Source organism: Bufo gargarizans, chromosome 1, assembly GCF_014858855.1.
Source record: "Bufo gargarizans isolate SCDJY-AF-19 chromosome 1, ASM1485885v1, whole genome shotgun sequence".
Taxonomy (NCBI): Eukaryota; Metazoa; Chordata; class Amphibia; order Anura; family Bufonidae; genus Bufo; species Bufo gargarizans.
Window position 1 is genome coordinate 358,990,117 of NC_058080.1, and position 17,406 is coordinate 359,007,522.

The 17,406-nt window shown below is 41.9% G+C and overlaps 1 protein-coding gene across 1 annotated transcript in view; it reads right to left on the minus strand.

The window, feature by feature from the left end:
* Positions 1-17,406, minus strand: part of LOC122929708 (cartilage oligomeric matrix protein) — a 139,224-nt gene that overhangs the window by 6,398 nt on the left and 115,420 nt on the right. The window contains exons 16-17 of the mRNA XM_044283371.1: positions 4,986-5,182; positions 1,194-1,366 (exon numbers count right to left, since the gene is read on the minus strand). Coding sequence (XP_044139306.1) covers positions 1,194-1,366; positions 4,986-5,182 — 370 coding nt within the window. The remainder of the gene's footprint in view (positions 1-1,193; positions 1,367-4,985; positions 5,183-17,406) is intronic.

Here is a 17,406-nt window from a genome sequence, read left to right on the forward strand (position 1 = left end):
AAGAGGGGCCTGGATGTACTTCTGGAGTGTAATAATATTACAGGCTATAGCTACTAGAGAGGGGTCGTTGATCCAGGGATTTATTCTGATTGGAGTCGGGAAGGAATTTTTTTTCTTCCTCTGAATCAACTTGCAGGATAACAAGCTGAACTGGATGGACAGATGTCTTTTTTCAGCCTTATAAACTATGTTACTATGTTACTAAAGTGCAGGGAAATTCCATGCTGCCCGCATGTTAGTATGCTAATGCTCCCAGAGCTGTACAGATAGGGAATTACTATTTAAGAAGATTTGTGAGAAAAATCATGTGCATATAACTAGATATCTTTATAGCAATAGTGTTGCCAGCAGTTACAACTACTAAAATATCCTAAATGTTTCTGTTCTTTCCCTGTCACCTCTGATTCCCATTCTCCTGCAGGTGCTGCTAATGCTGTACAAGTATGCGTATTCATATAATACAGTGCATCCAATACAGGGTTAAGCCCTTCAGTAATATACAGCAAGGTTTCTCAACACTAGTCCTCAAATACCCGTCAGGTACCGTACATGTAGTAAGGAGCGGACTGGGAACTTAAAGTGGCCCTGGAAAAAAATACTAAAAGTGGCCCCATTTTGTAGTTGGTTCCAAATTGATGGAACGCAGTGCCAGCAATATCATATTGCGGCACATTATACCGCCCCAACAGAGCCAAATACCACAGTCCATCACAAAATACATCCACAAAAACTTTCACTGGCGGGAAGGAGGGCCCAGCCCAGGCGGCCCCCTGGATATCAGCCCACCTGGAAATTTCCCTGTAAGGTCTATGGCCAATCCGCCCCTGCATATCCTAATATTGTTCAGGTGCAGTTATTGACCACACAAACCGTGAAACACATTTACAATGCTTTACTGGTAAATACCATGTAGCTAAAATACATGGCAAATTGTGGTAAAACCGTGTGTTGAATATACAACCATAAGCCAGGTTTTCACATGGAGTGGGGGGGGGGGGGGGGTTGAGAACCATGTGGTAGGGGTAAAACATGTGCTCCACCTATTTTAACTGAGAGACTGTGTCACTTCATAGCAGTTTTGCCGTCATACTACCACCCTGCGTACACTACATGGAAATTCTGGAATTTCCATAACTGTCCTATCTATGGGATATCCTCAAATCATGCAGTGTTGGTGGTACTTGAGTACATACCGGATGTAACCTACAGATGGCCTGTGTTGCAAGAACCAACGGTAAGATGTCTTATCTTTCCATCCTACATTTCTTGGATCCTTCCATAACAGCTTGACTTGGTTCACTGTGTCACCCGTGTGCCACAAAGAGTTCCTGAGCTGTTCTCCAGGTCCAGTCTTTGATTTGACAGCCTACAGTATATAGCATTAAACAGTAAACCAGTAAATGATATTTAAATATTTCTCTTGACACATATGAAATTTGTACAAGTTGAATTTTAAACTTCTTAAATCTAATATATAAAGCTGAGTGTACGGTATTTGTGTGTGTATGTCCGCTAAAGGAATCTGCATTTACAATCGCAAAATTTGGCACACAGGTACATCAGGTGTCCGGAAAGGTTTTAGACCAGGTCTCAGCTTTCTTGGACGTACAGTTCCTGAAATATTCCCAAAAAAAGCATTAGCCAATAGAAGCTTGGTGACATGACCCTTATCAGCCAATAGAAGCTTCCAGGTCCTCCCGTTTCCACATACACAGTTTTACTCCAGGTTTCCATAACAACACAGCCATTTATCTTCACTGCTGCAGGAGAGCTTTAAAGGGACTCTGTCACCTGGATAATCACTATTGAAGTAAATCCATGGCCTAATAGCACTTAGTACCTTATTTCAAGATGTACCTTTGCTCCAGCAATAGAAGTTTTTATCCTCTGAAAATCCAGTTTATTTGGTATGCAAATGAGCCAGTAAGGTGCCCAGAGGGGCGTCACTCTTGCAAGAAGGAGCCCAGACACGCCCCCTTCCACAATGTGTCCACCCTCAAAAGACTTAAAACTCCGCCCCGGGTCCTAAGCCAATGCCCCAGATCTGGTTAGGCCACTCCCCCTCCCACTCCTGAGCCGACAGGGATTGAAAAAATGAAGGTAAAAATCCCTGTAGCTCACACTCAGACAGTACAGTGCTGCTGTCTTAGAGTGAGCTGTTCAAAAGGGGGAGGGCCCCTGTGGAGGTCACTGTCAAGGGGGTGTTATGCTGTGAAAGTAACTGTTAAAAGGGAAGGCTGCTGTAAAGGTCAAAGTTAAGGGGGTGGGCTGTTGTGGAGGTCCAATTTTAAGGGACGGGGCACTGTGGGGGTGTCAGTATTAAGGTGTGGGGGGCTGTGGAGGTCACTATTTGGGGGGCAGGGTGCTGTAGATGTCACTGTTTTGGTGGATAGTGTTGATATCTTTTAACGACACACACACAAACATTAAATGAAATAGATTAAATATACCCGAGCAAAGCCGGGTCCTTCAGCTAGTCAAAATATAAAGATCAAATATAGTTTGCCCAATAATGTCTCAGTATCCAAGTTAAAGAGGACCTTTCACCAGAATTAAACTTCTAAAGTAACTATACAGGCATGTAGAGCGGCGCCCAGGGACCCCCCTGCACTTACTGTTATACCTGAGCGCCTCTCCGTTCTCCCGTTATTGCCTCCGGTATCTTTACAGTTAGGCTCCACCCAGGGGAACCTGCCGGCGCCTCCTTCTCCCATGCTGCAGCGCTGGTCAATCACAGCGCTCAGCTCATAGCCTGAGAGGCTTTTCTCTCTCTCAGGCTATGAGCTGTGCGCTGTGATTGGCCAGCGCTGCAGCATGGGAGAATGAGCCGACGGCAGGTTCCCCTGGGTGGACCCTAACTGTAAAGATACCGGAGGCAATAACGGGAGAACGGAGAGGCGCTCAGGTATAACAGTAAGTGCAGGGGGGTCCCTGGGCGCCGCTCTACATGCCTGTATAGTTACTTTAGAAGTTTAATTCTGGTGAAAGGTCCTCTTTAAGCCAACACCGAGCATGCCCATATTCCTGTTTATTGAAAGGGCGAATCCTGGCATTCAGACTGAAGGACATGATGTTGGCAGATGTAGGATTTCTGAAGAGAGGCATATCATGTAACCAAATTAGAGAGTGACTGATCCAAGCAAAGTACAGATGAACCTCGAAAAATTAGAATATCGTGCAAAAGTCCATTTATTTCAGTAATGCAAATTAAAAGGAATTGCATTAATGCAGCTTAAAATTATAATTTTGTGAAAAGGTTCAATATTCTAGGCTCAAAGTGTCACACTCTGGTCAGCTAATTTATCCCCTGAGCAAAGGGTACCTCAAAATTGTGACCTTTAATGAAATAAATTAACTTTGCACGATATTAAAATTTTTCGAGTTTCATCTGTATATTGGAAATTTTCCTCTGCAGGCAAGTTAGGATTAAGGGGTTATTAGGAAAACCCCTTTAATGCTACAGTACATAAAGAAATTTTAGACAAGTGTTTGCTTCCAACTTTATAACAGTTTGGGGAACCCCTTTCCTGTTCAAGCATAACACTGCCCTGCGCACAAAGTGAGATCCATAAAAACTTAATTTCATGAGTTTGGCTTGAAAAAGCTTGATTATCTTGCATAACCCTGACCTCATTCCCCATGAACTGGAAATCGGATAGCTGTGATATAAAAAGTAAAAGTGTGAACCTAGCCTAAATAGTGCATTCCTATGGATGTCACTATTGTGTACTCCAAGTACATGCTGTATGTCTTAAGTCACAGGGTAATTCTAAAGGAACCTTGTATATTAAAGGGGTTGGCCACTTTTTACTATTGATGACCTATCCTCAGGATAGGTCATCAATATCAGATCAGCGGGGGTCCAAGTCCTGGCACCCCCGCCGATCAGTTGTTTTGAGAGAAGGCGCGCTCACACAACCATGAGAGCTGCCTTCTCTGCTCTGCTTACCTGCTCACCGCAGCAATTGCAGTGGTGAGCAGGTGTAATTATAAGTATGGTTTCCCCATTCACTTCTATGGGAAGGGTCTTTCCTATGCACTGGAACAGACAGAGGCGTACCATAGAAGTGAATAGGGACGCCATACTTGCAGGTAAACATAGACATGAATAGGGACGCCATACTTGCAGGTAAGCAAAGCAGAGAAAGCAGCGCTGCCTTCTCTTCAAACAGCTGATCGGCGGAGGTGCCGAAAGAGGGACCCTGCTGATCTGATATCGATAACCTATCCAGAGGATAAGGTGTTGGCCACCTTCCAGTTACTGTTGGCCAATGTGTTTGTAAGATAACTACGTATATGGCACTTTCTTTGTTGATATTCCATGCCATTTTCTATATTTTATAAGGTATGTCCCTGGCCAAGTCTTTTTTGCTGTCCACTCCATAATATGGCTGCTGATGGAGGGTGACCCGATACATCACTCAACCTCCTCCATTCAAATACACTGCACCTGTATCTGCATTGTTGGGAGTTTAGTGCATGTGCAGTGTGTTTAAATGGAGGAGGCTGAGTGTTGTGTATGGTCACATGACCCTCCATCAGTGGCCATCTTATGGACAGGACCTCTATTCGGACAGCATAGAAGATTTGCCCAATCAGAGGAAATGACTTATGAATTATAGGAAACGTCCACATTAGTAATTGCCATATAGTCATCTTACATACACATTGGTTAACAGTTGCTAAAAAGTGGCCAACCCCTTTCATTCTCTGAGAGATCTATGATGAACATGCAGCAATGGAGTTAAGAGATTTAGCCCAAATATAGTAAGCCGTCTCCAAATAAAATATCACTGTAGTATTGAATATTGTTCTGAGTGTTTTCCTTAGTTTTTATTACATTATTTGTACTTACCTTATAGTGCATCCATGTTTACATTATTTGTAATGCTTACTTTCCTTATCTATTTTCATATAACCCCTTCCTTTTAAAATCAACCACCCACCTCCCCCTTCGGAGATGTTCTATTTCTCTTTTATCTTACCTTTAGTTGAATGCCAGGTTCGGCCACTGCTCTAAAGGGGTTTGCCTGCCAATATGTTTGTTCCATCTGTTTCCACATTACAGAATAGAAACTAGAGCTGTCCTGATAGCCAAATATAAATCCAGCGTAATCATCATCTGTTTCAGTGTTAACGTGAAATGTCCCTTCAAAGTCTACTCCATTAAATGCGGTGTAACCTAAACACAGACGGAAACACAAATTGTTCCTTTAACGTGGAAATTGATGATTGTATAGGGATATACTGTATCTGGTTTATGTTATAGTGGGGTGTGCAGCCAGCATCTATTAATAACATGCAGTAGAAAACAATAGAAGTACAGTAGAAAATAATACAATTCATGCAGAAAGTATAAATAATCCAACATTCTTTGATCTTAGACCTAACATATTATAGACAAACTCAAGATTTTTCTTTTTTATGGGGTTCCAAATGCTGTTGTTGCTAATAGATGAGACATCAAAATGCCACCTGTACCACTTTCTTCAGGTACTACAACATACATGTTTACAAAGGGCGATGATCAGCCATAGTGCTCTAGGATGGTTTGAGTTAATTTTTTATCCAGGGCTACTACCAGGGCAGTACTCGCAATACTGCAGTCAGGGCCTAGACATTATCAGGAGGTCAAGAGTTTAGGATGACAATAGAGTTAATACAGTGGTGAACAAGTAGATCGGGATCTGCAGGGTACTGTAGGTCATCCTCAATGTAAAACATGGAAATCAGACAACATATAGCACATGGCAGTCTCTTTCTAAAAAACTTAGAACCAGCCCTGTACCTCATATGTATCCAGAGACATCCCCATTCATTGTTCCAATTGCTCTGCTAGATTTATATCTAGCTGGTAGCTGGCAGGTTAGCCATCACAGTGCTAGGGCATTTAAACAGGTAGCCTCTAAAACATACTGGGAAAGATTTGCCACTCCTGGGTTAATGCTGCAGATAATACCCATTAGATGTCATAAAATAAAATAAAATCTCCTGTGTATTAAATATTGCTTTTACATTTCTTATTATGCTTTCCCTTGGATTTCTTTTAACCACTTCAGCCCCGCTAGCTGAAACCCCCTTCATGACCAGAGCACTTTTTACACTTCTGCACTACACTCCTTTCACCGTTTATCGCTCGGTCATGCAACTTACCACCCAAATGAATTTTACCTCCTTTTCTTCTCACTAATAGAGCTTTCATTGGGTGGTATTTTATTGCTGCTGACATTTTAACTTTTTTTGTTATTAATCGAAATGTAACGATTTTTTTGCAAAAAAATGACATTTTTCACTTTCAGCTGTAAAATTTTGCAAAAAAAACGACATCCATATATAAATTTTTCGCTAAATCTATAGTTCTACATGTCTTTCATAAAAAAAAAATGTTTGGGCAAAAAAAAAAATGGTTTGGGTAAAAGTTATAGCGTTTACAAACTATGGTACAAAAATGTGAATTTCCGCTTTTTGAAGCAGCTCTGACTTTCTGAGCACCTGTCATGATTCCTGAGGTTCTACAATGCCCAGACAGTAGAAAAACCCCACAAATGACCCCATTTCGGAAAGTAGACACCCTAAGGTATTCGCTGATGGGCATAGTGAGTTCATATAACTTTTTATTTTTTGTCACAAGTTAGCGGAAAATGATGATGATTTTTTATTTTTATTTTTTTCTTACAAAGTCTCATATTCCACTAACTTGCGACAAAAAATAAAAAATTCTAGGAACTCGCCATGCCCCTCACGGAATACCTTGGGGTGTCTTCTTTCCAAAATGGGGTCACTTGTGGGGTAGTTATACTGCCCTGGCAATTTAGGGGCCCAAATGTGTGAGAAGAACTTTGCAATCAAAATGTGTAAAAAATGGCCTGCGAAATCCGAAAGGTGCACTTTGGAATATGTGCCCCTTTGCCCACCTAGGCTGCAAAAAAGTGTGACACATCTGGTATCGCCGTACTCAGGAGAAGTTGGGGAATGTGTTTTGGGGTGTCATTTTACATATACCCATGCTGGGTGAGAGAAATATCTTGGCAAAAGACAACTTTTCCCATTTTTTTATACAAAGTTGGCATTTGACCAAGATATTTTTCTCACCCAGCATGGGTATATGTAAAATGACACCCCAAAACACATTCCCCAACTTCTCCTGAGTACGGCGATACCAGATGTGTCACACTTTTTTGCAGCCAAGGTGGGCAAAGGGGCACATATTCCAAAGTGCACCTTTCGGATTTCGCAGGCCATTTTTTACACATTTTGATTGCAAAGTTCTTCTCACACATTTGGGCCCCTAAATTGCCAGGGCAGTATAACTACGCCACAAGTGACCCCATTTTGGAAAGAAGACACCCCAAGGTATTCCGTGAGGGGCATGGCGAGTTCCTAGAATTTTTTATTTTTTGTCGCAAGTTAGTGTAATATGAGACTTTGTAAGGAAAAAAGAAAAAAAAAAGAAAAATCATCATTTTCCGCTAACTTGTGACAAGAAATAAAAAATTCTAGGAACTCGCCGTGCCCCTCACGGAATACCTTGGGGTGTCTTCTTTCCAAAATGGGGTCACTTGTGGCGTAGTTATACTGCCCTGGCAATTTAGGGGCCCAAATGTGTGAGAAGTACTTTGCAATCAAAATGTGTAAAAAATGGCCTGCGAAATCCGAAAGGTGCACTTTGGAATATGTGCCCCTTTGCCCACCTTGGCTGCAAAAAAGTGTCACACATCTGGTATCGCCGTACTCAGGAGAAGTTGGGGAATGTGTTTTGGGGTGTCATTTCACATATAACCATGCTGGGTGAGAGAAATATCTTGGCAAAAGATAACTTTTCCCATTTTTTTTATACAAAGTTGGCATTTGACCAAGATATTTTTCTCACCCAGCATGGGTATATGTAAAATGACACCCCAAAACACATTGCCCAACTTCTCCTGAGTACGGCGATACCAGATGTGTGACACTTTTTTGCAGCCTAGATGCGCAAAGGTGCCCAAATTCCTTTTAGGAGGGCATTTTTAGACATTTGGATCCCAGACTTCTTCTCACACTTTCGGGCCCCTAAAAAGCCAGGGCAGTATAAATACCCCACATGTGACCCGACTTTGGAAAGAAGACACCCCAAGGTATTCAATGAGGGGGCCTGGCGAGTTCATAGAAAAAAATATTTTTTTGCATAAGTTAGCGGAAATTGATTTTTTTTGTTTTTTTCTCACAAAGTCTCATCATTTCCGCTAACTTGTGACAAAAAATAAAAAGTTCTATGAACTCACTATGCCATCAGCGAATACCTTAGGGTGTCTACTTTCCGAAATGGGGTCATTTGTGGGGTTTTTCTACTGCTGGGCATTGTAGAACCTCAGGAATCATGACAGGTGCTCAGAAAGTCAGAGCTGCTTCAAAAAGCGGAAATTCACATTTTTGTACCATAGTTTGTAAACGCTATAACTTTTACCCAAACCATTTTTTTTTTGCCCAAACATTTTTTTTTATGAAAGACATGTAGAACTATAGATTAGCGAAAAATTTATATATGGATGTCGTTTTTTTTGCAAAATTTTACAGCTGAAAGTGAAAAATGTCATTTTTTTTGCAAAAAAAATCGTTACATTCGATTAATAACAAAAAAAGTTAAAATGTCCAGCAGCAATAAAATACAACCCAATGAAAGCTCTATTAGTGAGAAGAAAAGGAGGTAAAATTCATTTGGTGGTAAGTTGCATGACGAGCGATAAACGGCTGAAAGGAGTGTAGTGCAGAAGTGTAAAACGTGCTCTTGTCATGAAGGGGGTTTCAGCTAGCGGGGCTGAAGTGGTTAAAAGAAATCCAAGGGAAAGCATAATAAGAAATGTAAAAGCAATATTTAATACACAGGAGATTTTATTTTATTTTATGACATCTAATGGGTATTATCTGCAGCATTAACCCAGGAGTGGCAAATCTTTCCCAGTATGTTTTAGAGGCTACCTGTTTAAATGCCCTAGCACTGTGATGGCTAACCTGCCAGCTACCAGCTAGATATAAATCTAGCAGAGCAATTGGAACAATGAATGGGGATGTCTCTGGATACATATGAGGTACAGGGCTGGTTCTAAGTTTTTAGAAAGAGATGCCATGTGCTATATGTTGTCTGATTTCCATGTTTTACATTGAGGATGACCTACAGTACCCTGCAGATCCCGATCTACTTGTTCACCACTGTATTAACTCTATTGTCATCCTAAACTCTTGACCTCCTGATAATGTCTAGGCCCGGACTGCAGTATTGCGAGTACTGCCCTGGTAGTAGCCCTGGATAAAAAATTAACTCAAACCATCCTAGAGCACTATGGCTGATCATCGCCCTTTGTAAATGTATGTTGTAGTACCTGAAGAAAGTGGTACAGGTGGCATTTTGATGTCTCATCTATTAGCAACAACAGCATTTGGAACCCCATAAAAAAGAAAAATCTTGAGTTTGTCTATAATATGTTAGGTCTAAGATCAAAGAATGTTGGATTATTTATACTTTCTGCATGAATTGTATATTTTCTACTGTACTCTATTGTTTTCTACTGCATGTTATTAATAGATGCTGGCTGCACACCCACTATAACATAAACCAGATACAGTATATCCCTATACAATCATCAATTTCCACGTTAAAGGAACAATTTGTGTTTCCGTCTGTGTTTAGGTTACACGCATTTAATGGAGTAGACTTTGAAGGGACATTTCACGTTAACACTGAAACAGATGATGATTACGCTGGATTTATATGGCTATCAGGACAGCTCTAGTTTCTATTCTGTAATGTGGAAACAGATGGAACAAAAATATTGGCAGGCAAACCCCTTTAGAGCAGTGGCCGAACCTGGCATTCAACTAAAGGTAAGATAAAAGAGAAATAGAACATCTCCGAAGGGGGGGGGTGGTTGATTTTAAAAGGAAGGGGTTATATGAAAATAGATAAGGAAAGTAAGCATTACAAATAATGTAACATGGATGCACTATAAGGTAAGTACAAATAATGTATAAAAACTAAGGAAAACACTCAGAACAATATTCATACTACAGTGATATTTTATTTGGAGACGGCTTACTATATTTGGGCTAAATCTCTTAACTCCATTGCTGCATGTTCATCATAGATCTCTCAGAGAATGAAAGGGGTTGGCCACTTTTTAGCAATGTTAACCAATGTATGTAAGATGACTATATGGCAATTACTAATGTGGACGTTTCCTATAATTCATAAGTCATTTCCTCTGATTGGGCAAATCTTCTATGCTGTCCGAATAGAGGTCCTGTCCATAAGATGGCCATGATGGAGGGTCATGTGACCATACACAACACTCAGCCTCCTCCATTTAAACACACTGCACATGCACTAAACTCCCAACAATGCAGATACAGGTGCAGTGTATTTGAATGGAGGAGGTTGAGTGATGTATCGGGTCACCCTCATCAGCAGCCATATTATGGAGTGGACAGCAAAAAGACTTGGCCAGGGACATACCTTATAAAATATAGAAAATGGCATGGAATATCAACAAAGAAAGTGCCATATACGTAGTTATCTTACAAACACATTGGCCAACAGTAACTGGAAGGTGGCCAACACCTTATCCTCTGGATAGGTTATCGATATCAGATCAGCAGGGTCCCTCTTTCGGCACCTCCGCCGATCAGCTGTTTGAAGAGAAGGCAGCGCTGCTTTCTCTGCTTTGCTTACCTGCAAGTATGGCGTCCCTATTCATGTCTATGTTTACCTGCAAGTATGGCGTCCCTATTCACTTCTATGGTACGCCTCTGTCTGTTCCAGTGCATAGGAAAGACCTTCCCATAGAAGTGAATGGGGAAACCTACTTATAATTACCTGCTCACCACTGCAATTGCTGCGGTGAGCAGGTAAGCAGAGCAGAGAAGGCAGCTCTCATGGTTGTGTGAGCGCGCCTTCTCTCAAAACAACTGATCGGCGGGGGTGCCAGGACTTGGACCCCCGCTGATCTGATATTGATGACCTATCCTGAGGATAGGTCATCAATAGTAAAAAGTGGCCAACCCCTTTTATACAAGGTTCCTTTAGAATTACCCTGTGACTTAAGACATACGCATGTACTTGGAGTACACAATAGTGACATCCATAGGAATGCACTATTTAGGCTAGGTTCACACTTTACTTTTTATAACAGCTATCCGATTTCCAGTTCATGGGGAATGAGGTCAGGGTTATGCAAGATAATCAAGCTTTTTCAAGCCAAACTCATGAAATTAAGTTTTTATGGATCTCACTTTGTGCGCAGGGCAGTGTTATGCTTGAACAGGAAAGGGGTTCCCCAAACTGTTATAAAGTTGGAAGCAAACACTTGTCTAAAATTCTTTATGTACTGTAGCATTAAAGGGGTTTTCCTAATAACCCCTTAATCCTAACTTGCCTGCAGAGGAAAATTTCCAATATACAGATGAAACTCGAAAATTTTAATATCGTGCAAAGTTAATTTATTTCATTAAAGGTCACAATTTTGAGGTACCCTTGCTCAGGGATAAATTAGCTGACCAGAGTGTGACACTTTGAGCCTAGAATATTGAACCTTTTCACAAAATTATAATTTTAAGCTGCATTAATGCAATTCCTTTTAATTTGCATTACTGAAATAAATGGACTTTGCACGATATTCTAATTTTTCGAGGTTCATCTGTACTTTGCTTGGATCAGTCACTCTCTAATTTGGTTACATGATATGCTCTTCAGAAATCCTACATCTGCCAACATCATGTCCTTCAGTTGAATGCCAGGATTCGCCCTTTCAATAAACAGGAATATGGGCATGCTCGGTGTTGGCTTAAAGAGGACCTATTCACCAGAATTAAACTTCTAAAGTAACTATACAGGCATGTAGAGCGGCGCCCAGGGACCCCCTGCACTTACTGTTATACCTGGGCGCCGCTCCGTTCTCCCGTATTGCCTCCGGTATCTTTACAGTTAGGCTCCACCCAGGGGAACCTGCCGTCGGCTCATTCTCCCATGCTGCAGCGCTGGCCAATCACAGCGCTCAGCTCATAGCCTGAGAGAGAAAAAAGCCTCTCAGGCTATGAGCTGAGCGCTGTGATTGGCCAGCGCTGCAGCATGGGAGAAGGAGGCGCCGGCAGGTTCCCCTGGGTGGAGCCTAACTGTAAAGATACCGGAGGCAATACGGGAGAACGGAGCGGCGCCCAGGTATAACAGTAAGTGCAGGGGGGTCCCTGGGCGCCGCTCTACATGCCTGTATAGTTACTTTAGAAGTTTAATTCTGGTGAAAGGTCCTCTTTAACTTGGATACTGAGACATTATTGGGCAAACTATATTTGATCTTTATATTTGACTAGCTGAAGGACCCGGCTTTGCTCGGGTATATTTAATCTATTTCATTTAATGTTTGTGTGTGTGTCGTTAAAAGATATCAACACTATCCACCAAAACAGTGACATCTACAGCACCCTGCCCCCCAAATAGTGACCTCCACAGCCCCCACACCTTAATACTGACACCCCCACAGTGCCCCGTCCCTTAAAATTGGACCTCCACAACAGCCCACCCCCTTAACTTTGACCTTTACAGCAGCCTTCCCTTTTAACAGTTACTTTCACAGCATAACACCCCCTTGACAGTGACCTCCACAGGGGCCCTCCCCCTTTTGAACAGCTCACTCTAAGACAGCAGCACTGTACTGTCTGAGTGTGAGCTACAGGGATTTTTACCTTCATTTTTTCAATCCCTGTCGGCTCAGGAGTGGGAGGGGGAGTGGCCTAACCAGATCTGGGGCATTGGCTTAGGACCCGGGGGGAGTTTTAAGTCTTTTGAGGGTGGACACATTGTGGAAGGGGGCGTGTCTGGGCTCCTTCTTGCAAGAGTGACGCCCCTCTGGGCACCTTACTGGCTCATTTGCATACCAAATAAACTGGATTTTCAGAGGATAAAAACTTCTATTGCTGGAGCAAAGGTACATCTTGAAATAAGGTACTAAGTGCTATTAGGCCATGGATTTACTTCAATAGTGATTATCCAGGTGACAGAGTCCCTTTAAAGCTCTCCTGCAGCAGTGAAGATAAATGGCTGTGTTGTTATGGAAACCTGGAGTAAAACTGTGTATGTGGAAACGGGAGGACCTGGAAGCTTCTATTGGCTGATAAGGGTCATGTCACCAAGCTTCTATTGGCTAATGCTTTTTTTGGGAATATTTCAGGAACTGTACGTCCAAGAAAGCTGAGACCTGGTCTAAAACCTTTCCGGACACCTGATGTACCTGTGTGCCAAATTTTGCGATTGTAAATGCAGATTCCTTTAGCGGACATACACACACAAATACCGTACACTCAGCTTTATATATTAGATTTAAGAAGTTTAAAATTCAACTTGTACAAATTTCATATGTGTCAAGAGAAATATTTAAATATCATTTACTGGTTTACTGTTTAATGCTATATACTGTAGGCTGTCAAATCAAAGACTGGACCTGGAGAACAGCTCAGGAACTCTTTGTGGCACACGGGTGACACAGTGAACCAAGTCAAGCTGTTATGGAAGGATCCAAGAAATGTAGGATGGAAAGATAAGACATCTTACCGTTGGTTCTTGCAACACAGGCCATCTGTAGGTTACATCCGGTATGTACTCAAGTACCACCAACACTGCATGATTTGAGGATATCCCATAGATAGGACAGTTATGGAAATTCCAGAATTTCCATGTAGTGTACGCAGGGTGGTAGTATGACGGCAAAACTGCTATGAAGTGACACAGTCTCTCAGTTAAAATAGGTGGAGCACATGTTTTACCCCTACCACATGGTTCTCAACCCCCCCCCCACTCCATGTGAAAACCTGGCTTATGGTTGTATATTCAACACACGGTTTTACCACAATTTGCCATGTATTTTAGCTACATGGTATTTACCAGTAAAGCATTGTAAATGTGTTTCACGGTTTGTGTGGTCAATAACTGCACCTGAACAATATTAGGATATGCAGGGGCGGATTGGCCATAGACCTTACAGGGAAATTTCCAGGTGGGCTGATATCCAGGGGGCCGCCTGGGCTGGGCCCTCCTTCCCGCCAGTGAAAGTTTTTGTGGATGTATTTTGTGATGGACTGTGGTATTTGGCTCTGTTGGGGCGGTATAATGTGCCGCAATATGATATTGCTGGCACTGCGTTCCATCAATTTGGAACCAACTACAAAATGGGGCCACTTTTAGTATTTTTTTCCAGGGCCACTTTAAGTTCCCAGTCCGCTCCTTACTACATGTACGGTACCTGACGGGTATTTGAGGACTAGTGTTGAGAAACCTTGCTGTATATTACTGAAGGGCTTAACCCTGTATTGGATGCACTGTATTATATGAATACGCATACTTGTACAGCATTAGCAGCACCTGCAGGAGAATGGGAATCAGAGGTGACAGGGAAAGAACAGAAACATTTAGGATATTTTAGTAGTTGTAACTGCTGGCAACACTATTGCTATAAAGATATCTAGTTATATGCACATGATTTTTCTCACAAATCTTCTTAAATAGTAATTCCCTATCTGTACAGCTCTGGGAGCATTAGCATACTAACATGCGGGCAGCATGGAATTTCCCTGCACTTTAGTAACATAGTAACATAGTTTATAAGGCTGAAAAAAGACATCTGTCCATCCAGTTCAGCTTGTTATCCTGCAAGTTGATTCAGAGGAAGAAAAAAAATTCCTTCCCGACTCCAATCAGAATAAATCCCTGGATCAACGACCCCTCTCTAGTAGCTATAGCCTGTAATATTATTACACTCCAGAAGTACATCCAGGCCCCTCTTGAACTCTTTTACTGAATTCACCATCACCACCTCCTCAGGCAGAGAGTTCCATAGTCTCACTGCTCTTACCGTAAAGAATCCTCTTCTATGTTTGCAAAATGGGCACCAGGCTTCAAGTTATTTTATGACAGTCAAAGAGCCCTGCATGCTTTGGGCTGGGTAGTAATGTTTAGTTACTGTAAATACTAACCATAGCGTAGTCTGACTTATTTAAAAAAAAAAAAAAAAAAACCCTCAATGAAGCAATTGTAATGAACAAAATAAAAGAATGTTATTTTATCCCCTGCCGCTTGCAGCCTGGCTGCTCCCACCACTTGCAGCACTCACTATTCCCCGCTGCTGCAGCCATGACATCATCTTCTTGGCTGAAGCAATGTATCCCCATATACACCAGACATAGCTGCAGCCAACCACTGGCCTCAGTGGTATACAGCACATCACTGGTTGCAGTGTTATAGGTAGTATAAGGGCACATAGTTCCTGGAGCCAATCAAAAGGAGACGGGAGGATCGGAGAGGCAGCATTGGTAATGTCAGAAGTTGAAGGGGGTAAGAATACTTTTTAAAATTTTATTACAATTGTCAGCTGGGGGGAAATGTATTCGATAAGTCAAACAACCACTCTGAACGGGAATCTGTCCCCAGCGACCACCTTATCAAACTGTTTGCATAGACACATAGCTGTAGTTCCCATGCCCATGTTTAAACCGCTGTTGTTGATCCGAGGCTCCGTTCCCGAGTTTAAATACTTTTTCTTAATATGCAAATTAGGCCTTCAGTGCAATGAGGGTGTTACCCTTGTTGCATCCAAGCTCCACTCATTTCTTTGGCCAGCACAATAAAAACTGTTATGATGATTATGATATACTATACCTTGTATTCCAAAGGCTTATAGCCAGTCAGCGTAATATTGACAGGCTATTAGGTTACCCCTGGCATGGTTTAAAGCAGGGGTCCACAACCTTTTCTGGTTGGGGCCACATTGTCAGCCTGAACCAATTCCAAGGGTCAAAAATAAAACTTAAAGAGGTATTACCAACTGAATATTATTATTATGTCATATTGAATATACAGTGTACAGTATATCATAAATGTCTAGTTACACGTCTAGTACTTCCATCTAATAGGAGAATACATAAAAGATTCATTTGAGCAGCCACAACACATAGACATACATGTCTGTTACCAGATGGTTGGGGGCCGGACAGAATGGTATCGAGAGCCGCATATGGCCCCCGGGTCGCAGGTTGTGCACCCCTGGCTTAAAGGGTTATTCCCATCTCAGACAATGAGGGCATATCGCTAGTATGCCAAGTTCGCTATGGACCATGACAACTAAGGGACTAAATGCCAGAGATTCCTCTGATCTCCGCCATAAGAGCGGGGCCGAAGCTGTATATCACAGCCATTGCTCTGTTCCAGCTTGCACAGCACATTTGCTTTGCTTGTGTGATCTGCAGGGCAAGTATGCTCATCCTTAGGGTCCATTCACCCGTCCTGTTTTTTTTTCATCCTGAAAAACGGTCCGTTTTTTTGCGGATCCGTTGTTCCTGAAATGTTTCCGTATGTCATCCGTGATGTCATCCGTTTTTGCGGATGCGCAAAAAACGGGAACATGTATACATTTCAATAATCAAATAAAGTTGTTTGGATTTCTTTGAAAATAAATTGAAAAAAATAAAATAAAAAAATAAAAATTGTTATGTGTTTCCAGGAACGGAATCCGCAAAAAACGGATGACATACGGAATGACCATCCGAATGTCATCCGTTTTTTGCGGATCCATTGACTTGTATTGTACCAGGATCCGATTTTCAGGACAAGAATAGGACATGTTTTATATTTAAACGGACCTGCGGAACGGAACAACGGAAACGCTGTCCGATTTTTTTCCAGGACCCATTGAAAATGAATGGGTCCAGATCTGGTCCTGATCTGTTCCTGAAAAAACGGAACAGATCAGGAAAGAAAAAACGGACGTGTGAATGGACCCTAGGGCTGTATTAGATGTGCCGAGGGTCGGCTAGATCATCGCTAATCGTCTTTCCACGCTCTGCTGCCATCAAATAAAGATTTTGTATGGGGATGAACATTGGCATTAGTGATTGCTCCTCCCCATACTGTGGAGGAGATTGCTGCAGCAGTCTTCTCCACAGATGAGGAGGTGATTGTCGGGAAGGAACGCTTTCTTCCTGACAATCGTCAGCCTCATTTGCTGGTCTAATACAGGACTAAGAGCATGCCACTCAGGACAAGTATAATGTTCCTTAGCGGCGTGATGACTGTTGCCATAAATGAGCCGTGAATCTGCCTAGCCTTTAATCACGCGTGGTTATTGTTTTCCAGGGTTAAGTTTTTTGAAGGTCCAGAATTGGTAGCAGACTCTGGGGTTATACTGGACACCACTATGAGGGGAGGACGCCTTGGAGTCTTTTGTTTCTCCCAAGAAAACATAATTTGGTCTAACCTAAGATACCGTTGTAATGGTGAGTTGCCATTTTTTTAATACAATATGTGAAGAAGTTTCAACTACTTTTAGATTGTAATAGGCAAAATAATGGATTATCATTAAAAAACACAGTTAACTATTGATTGTGAACATCATA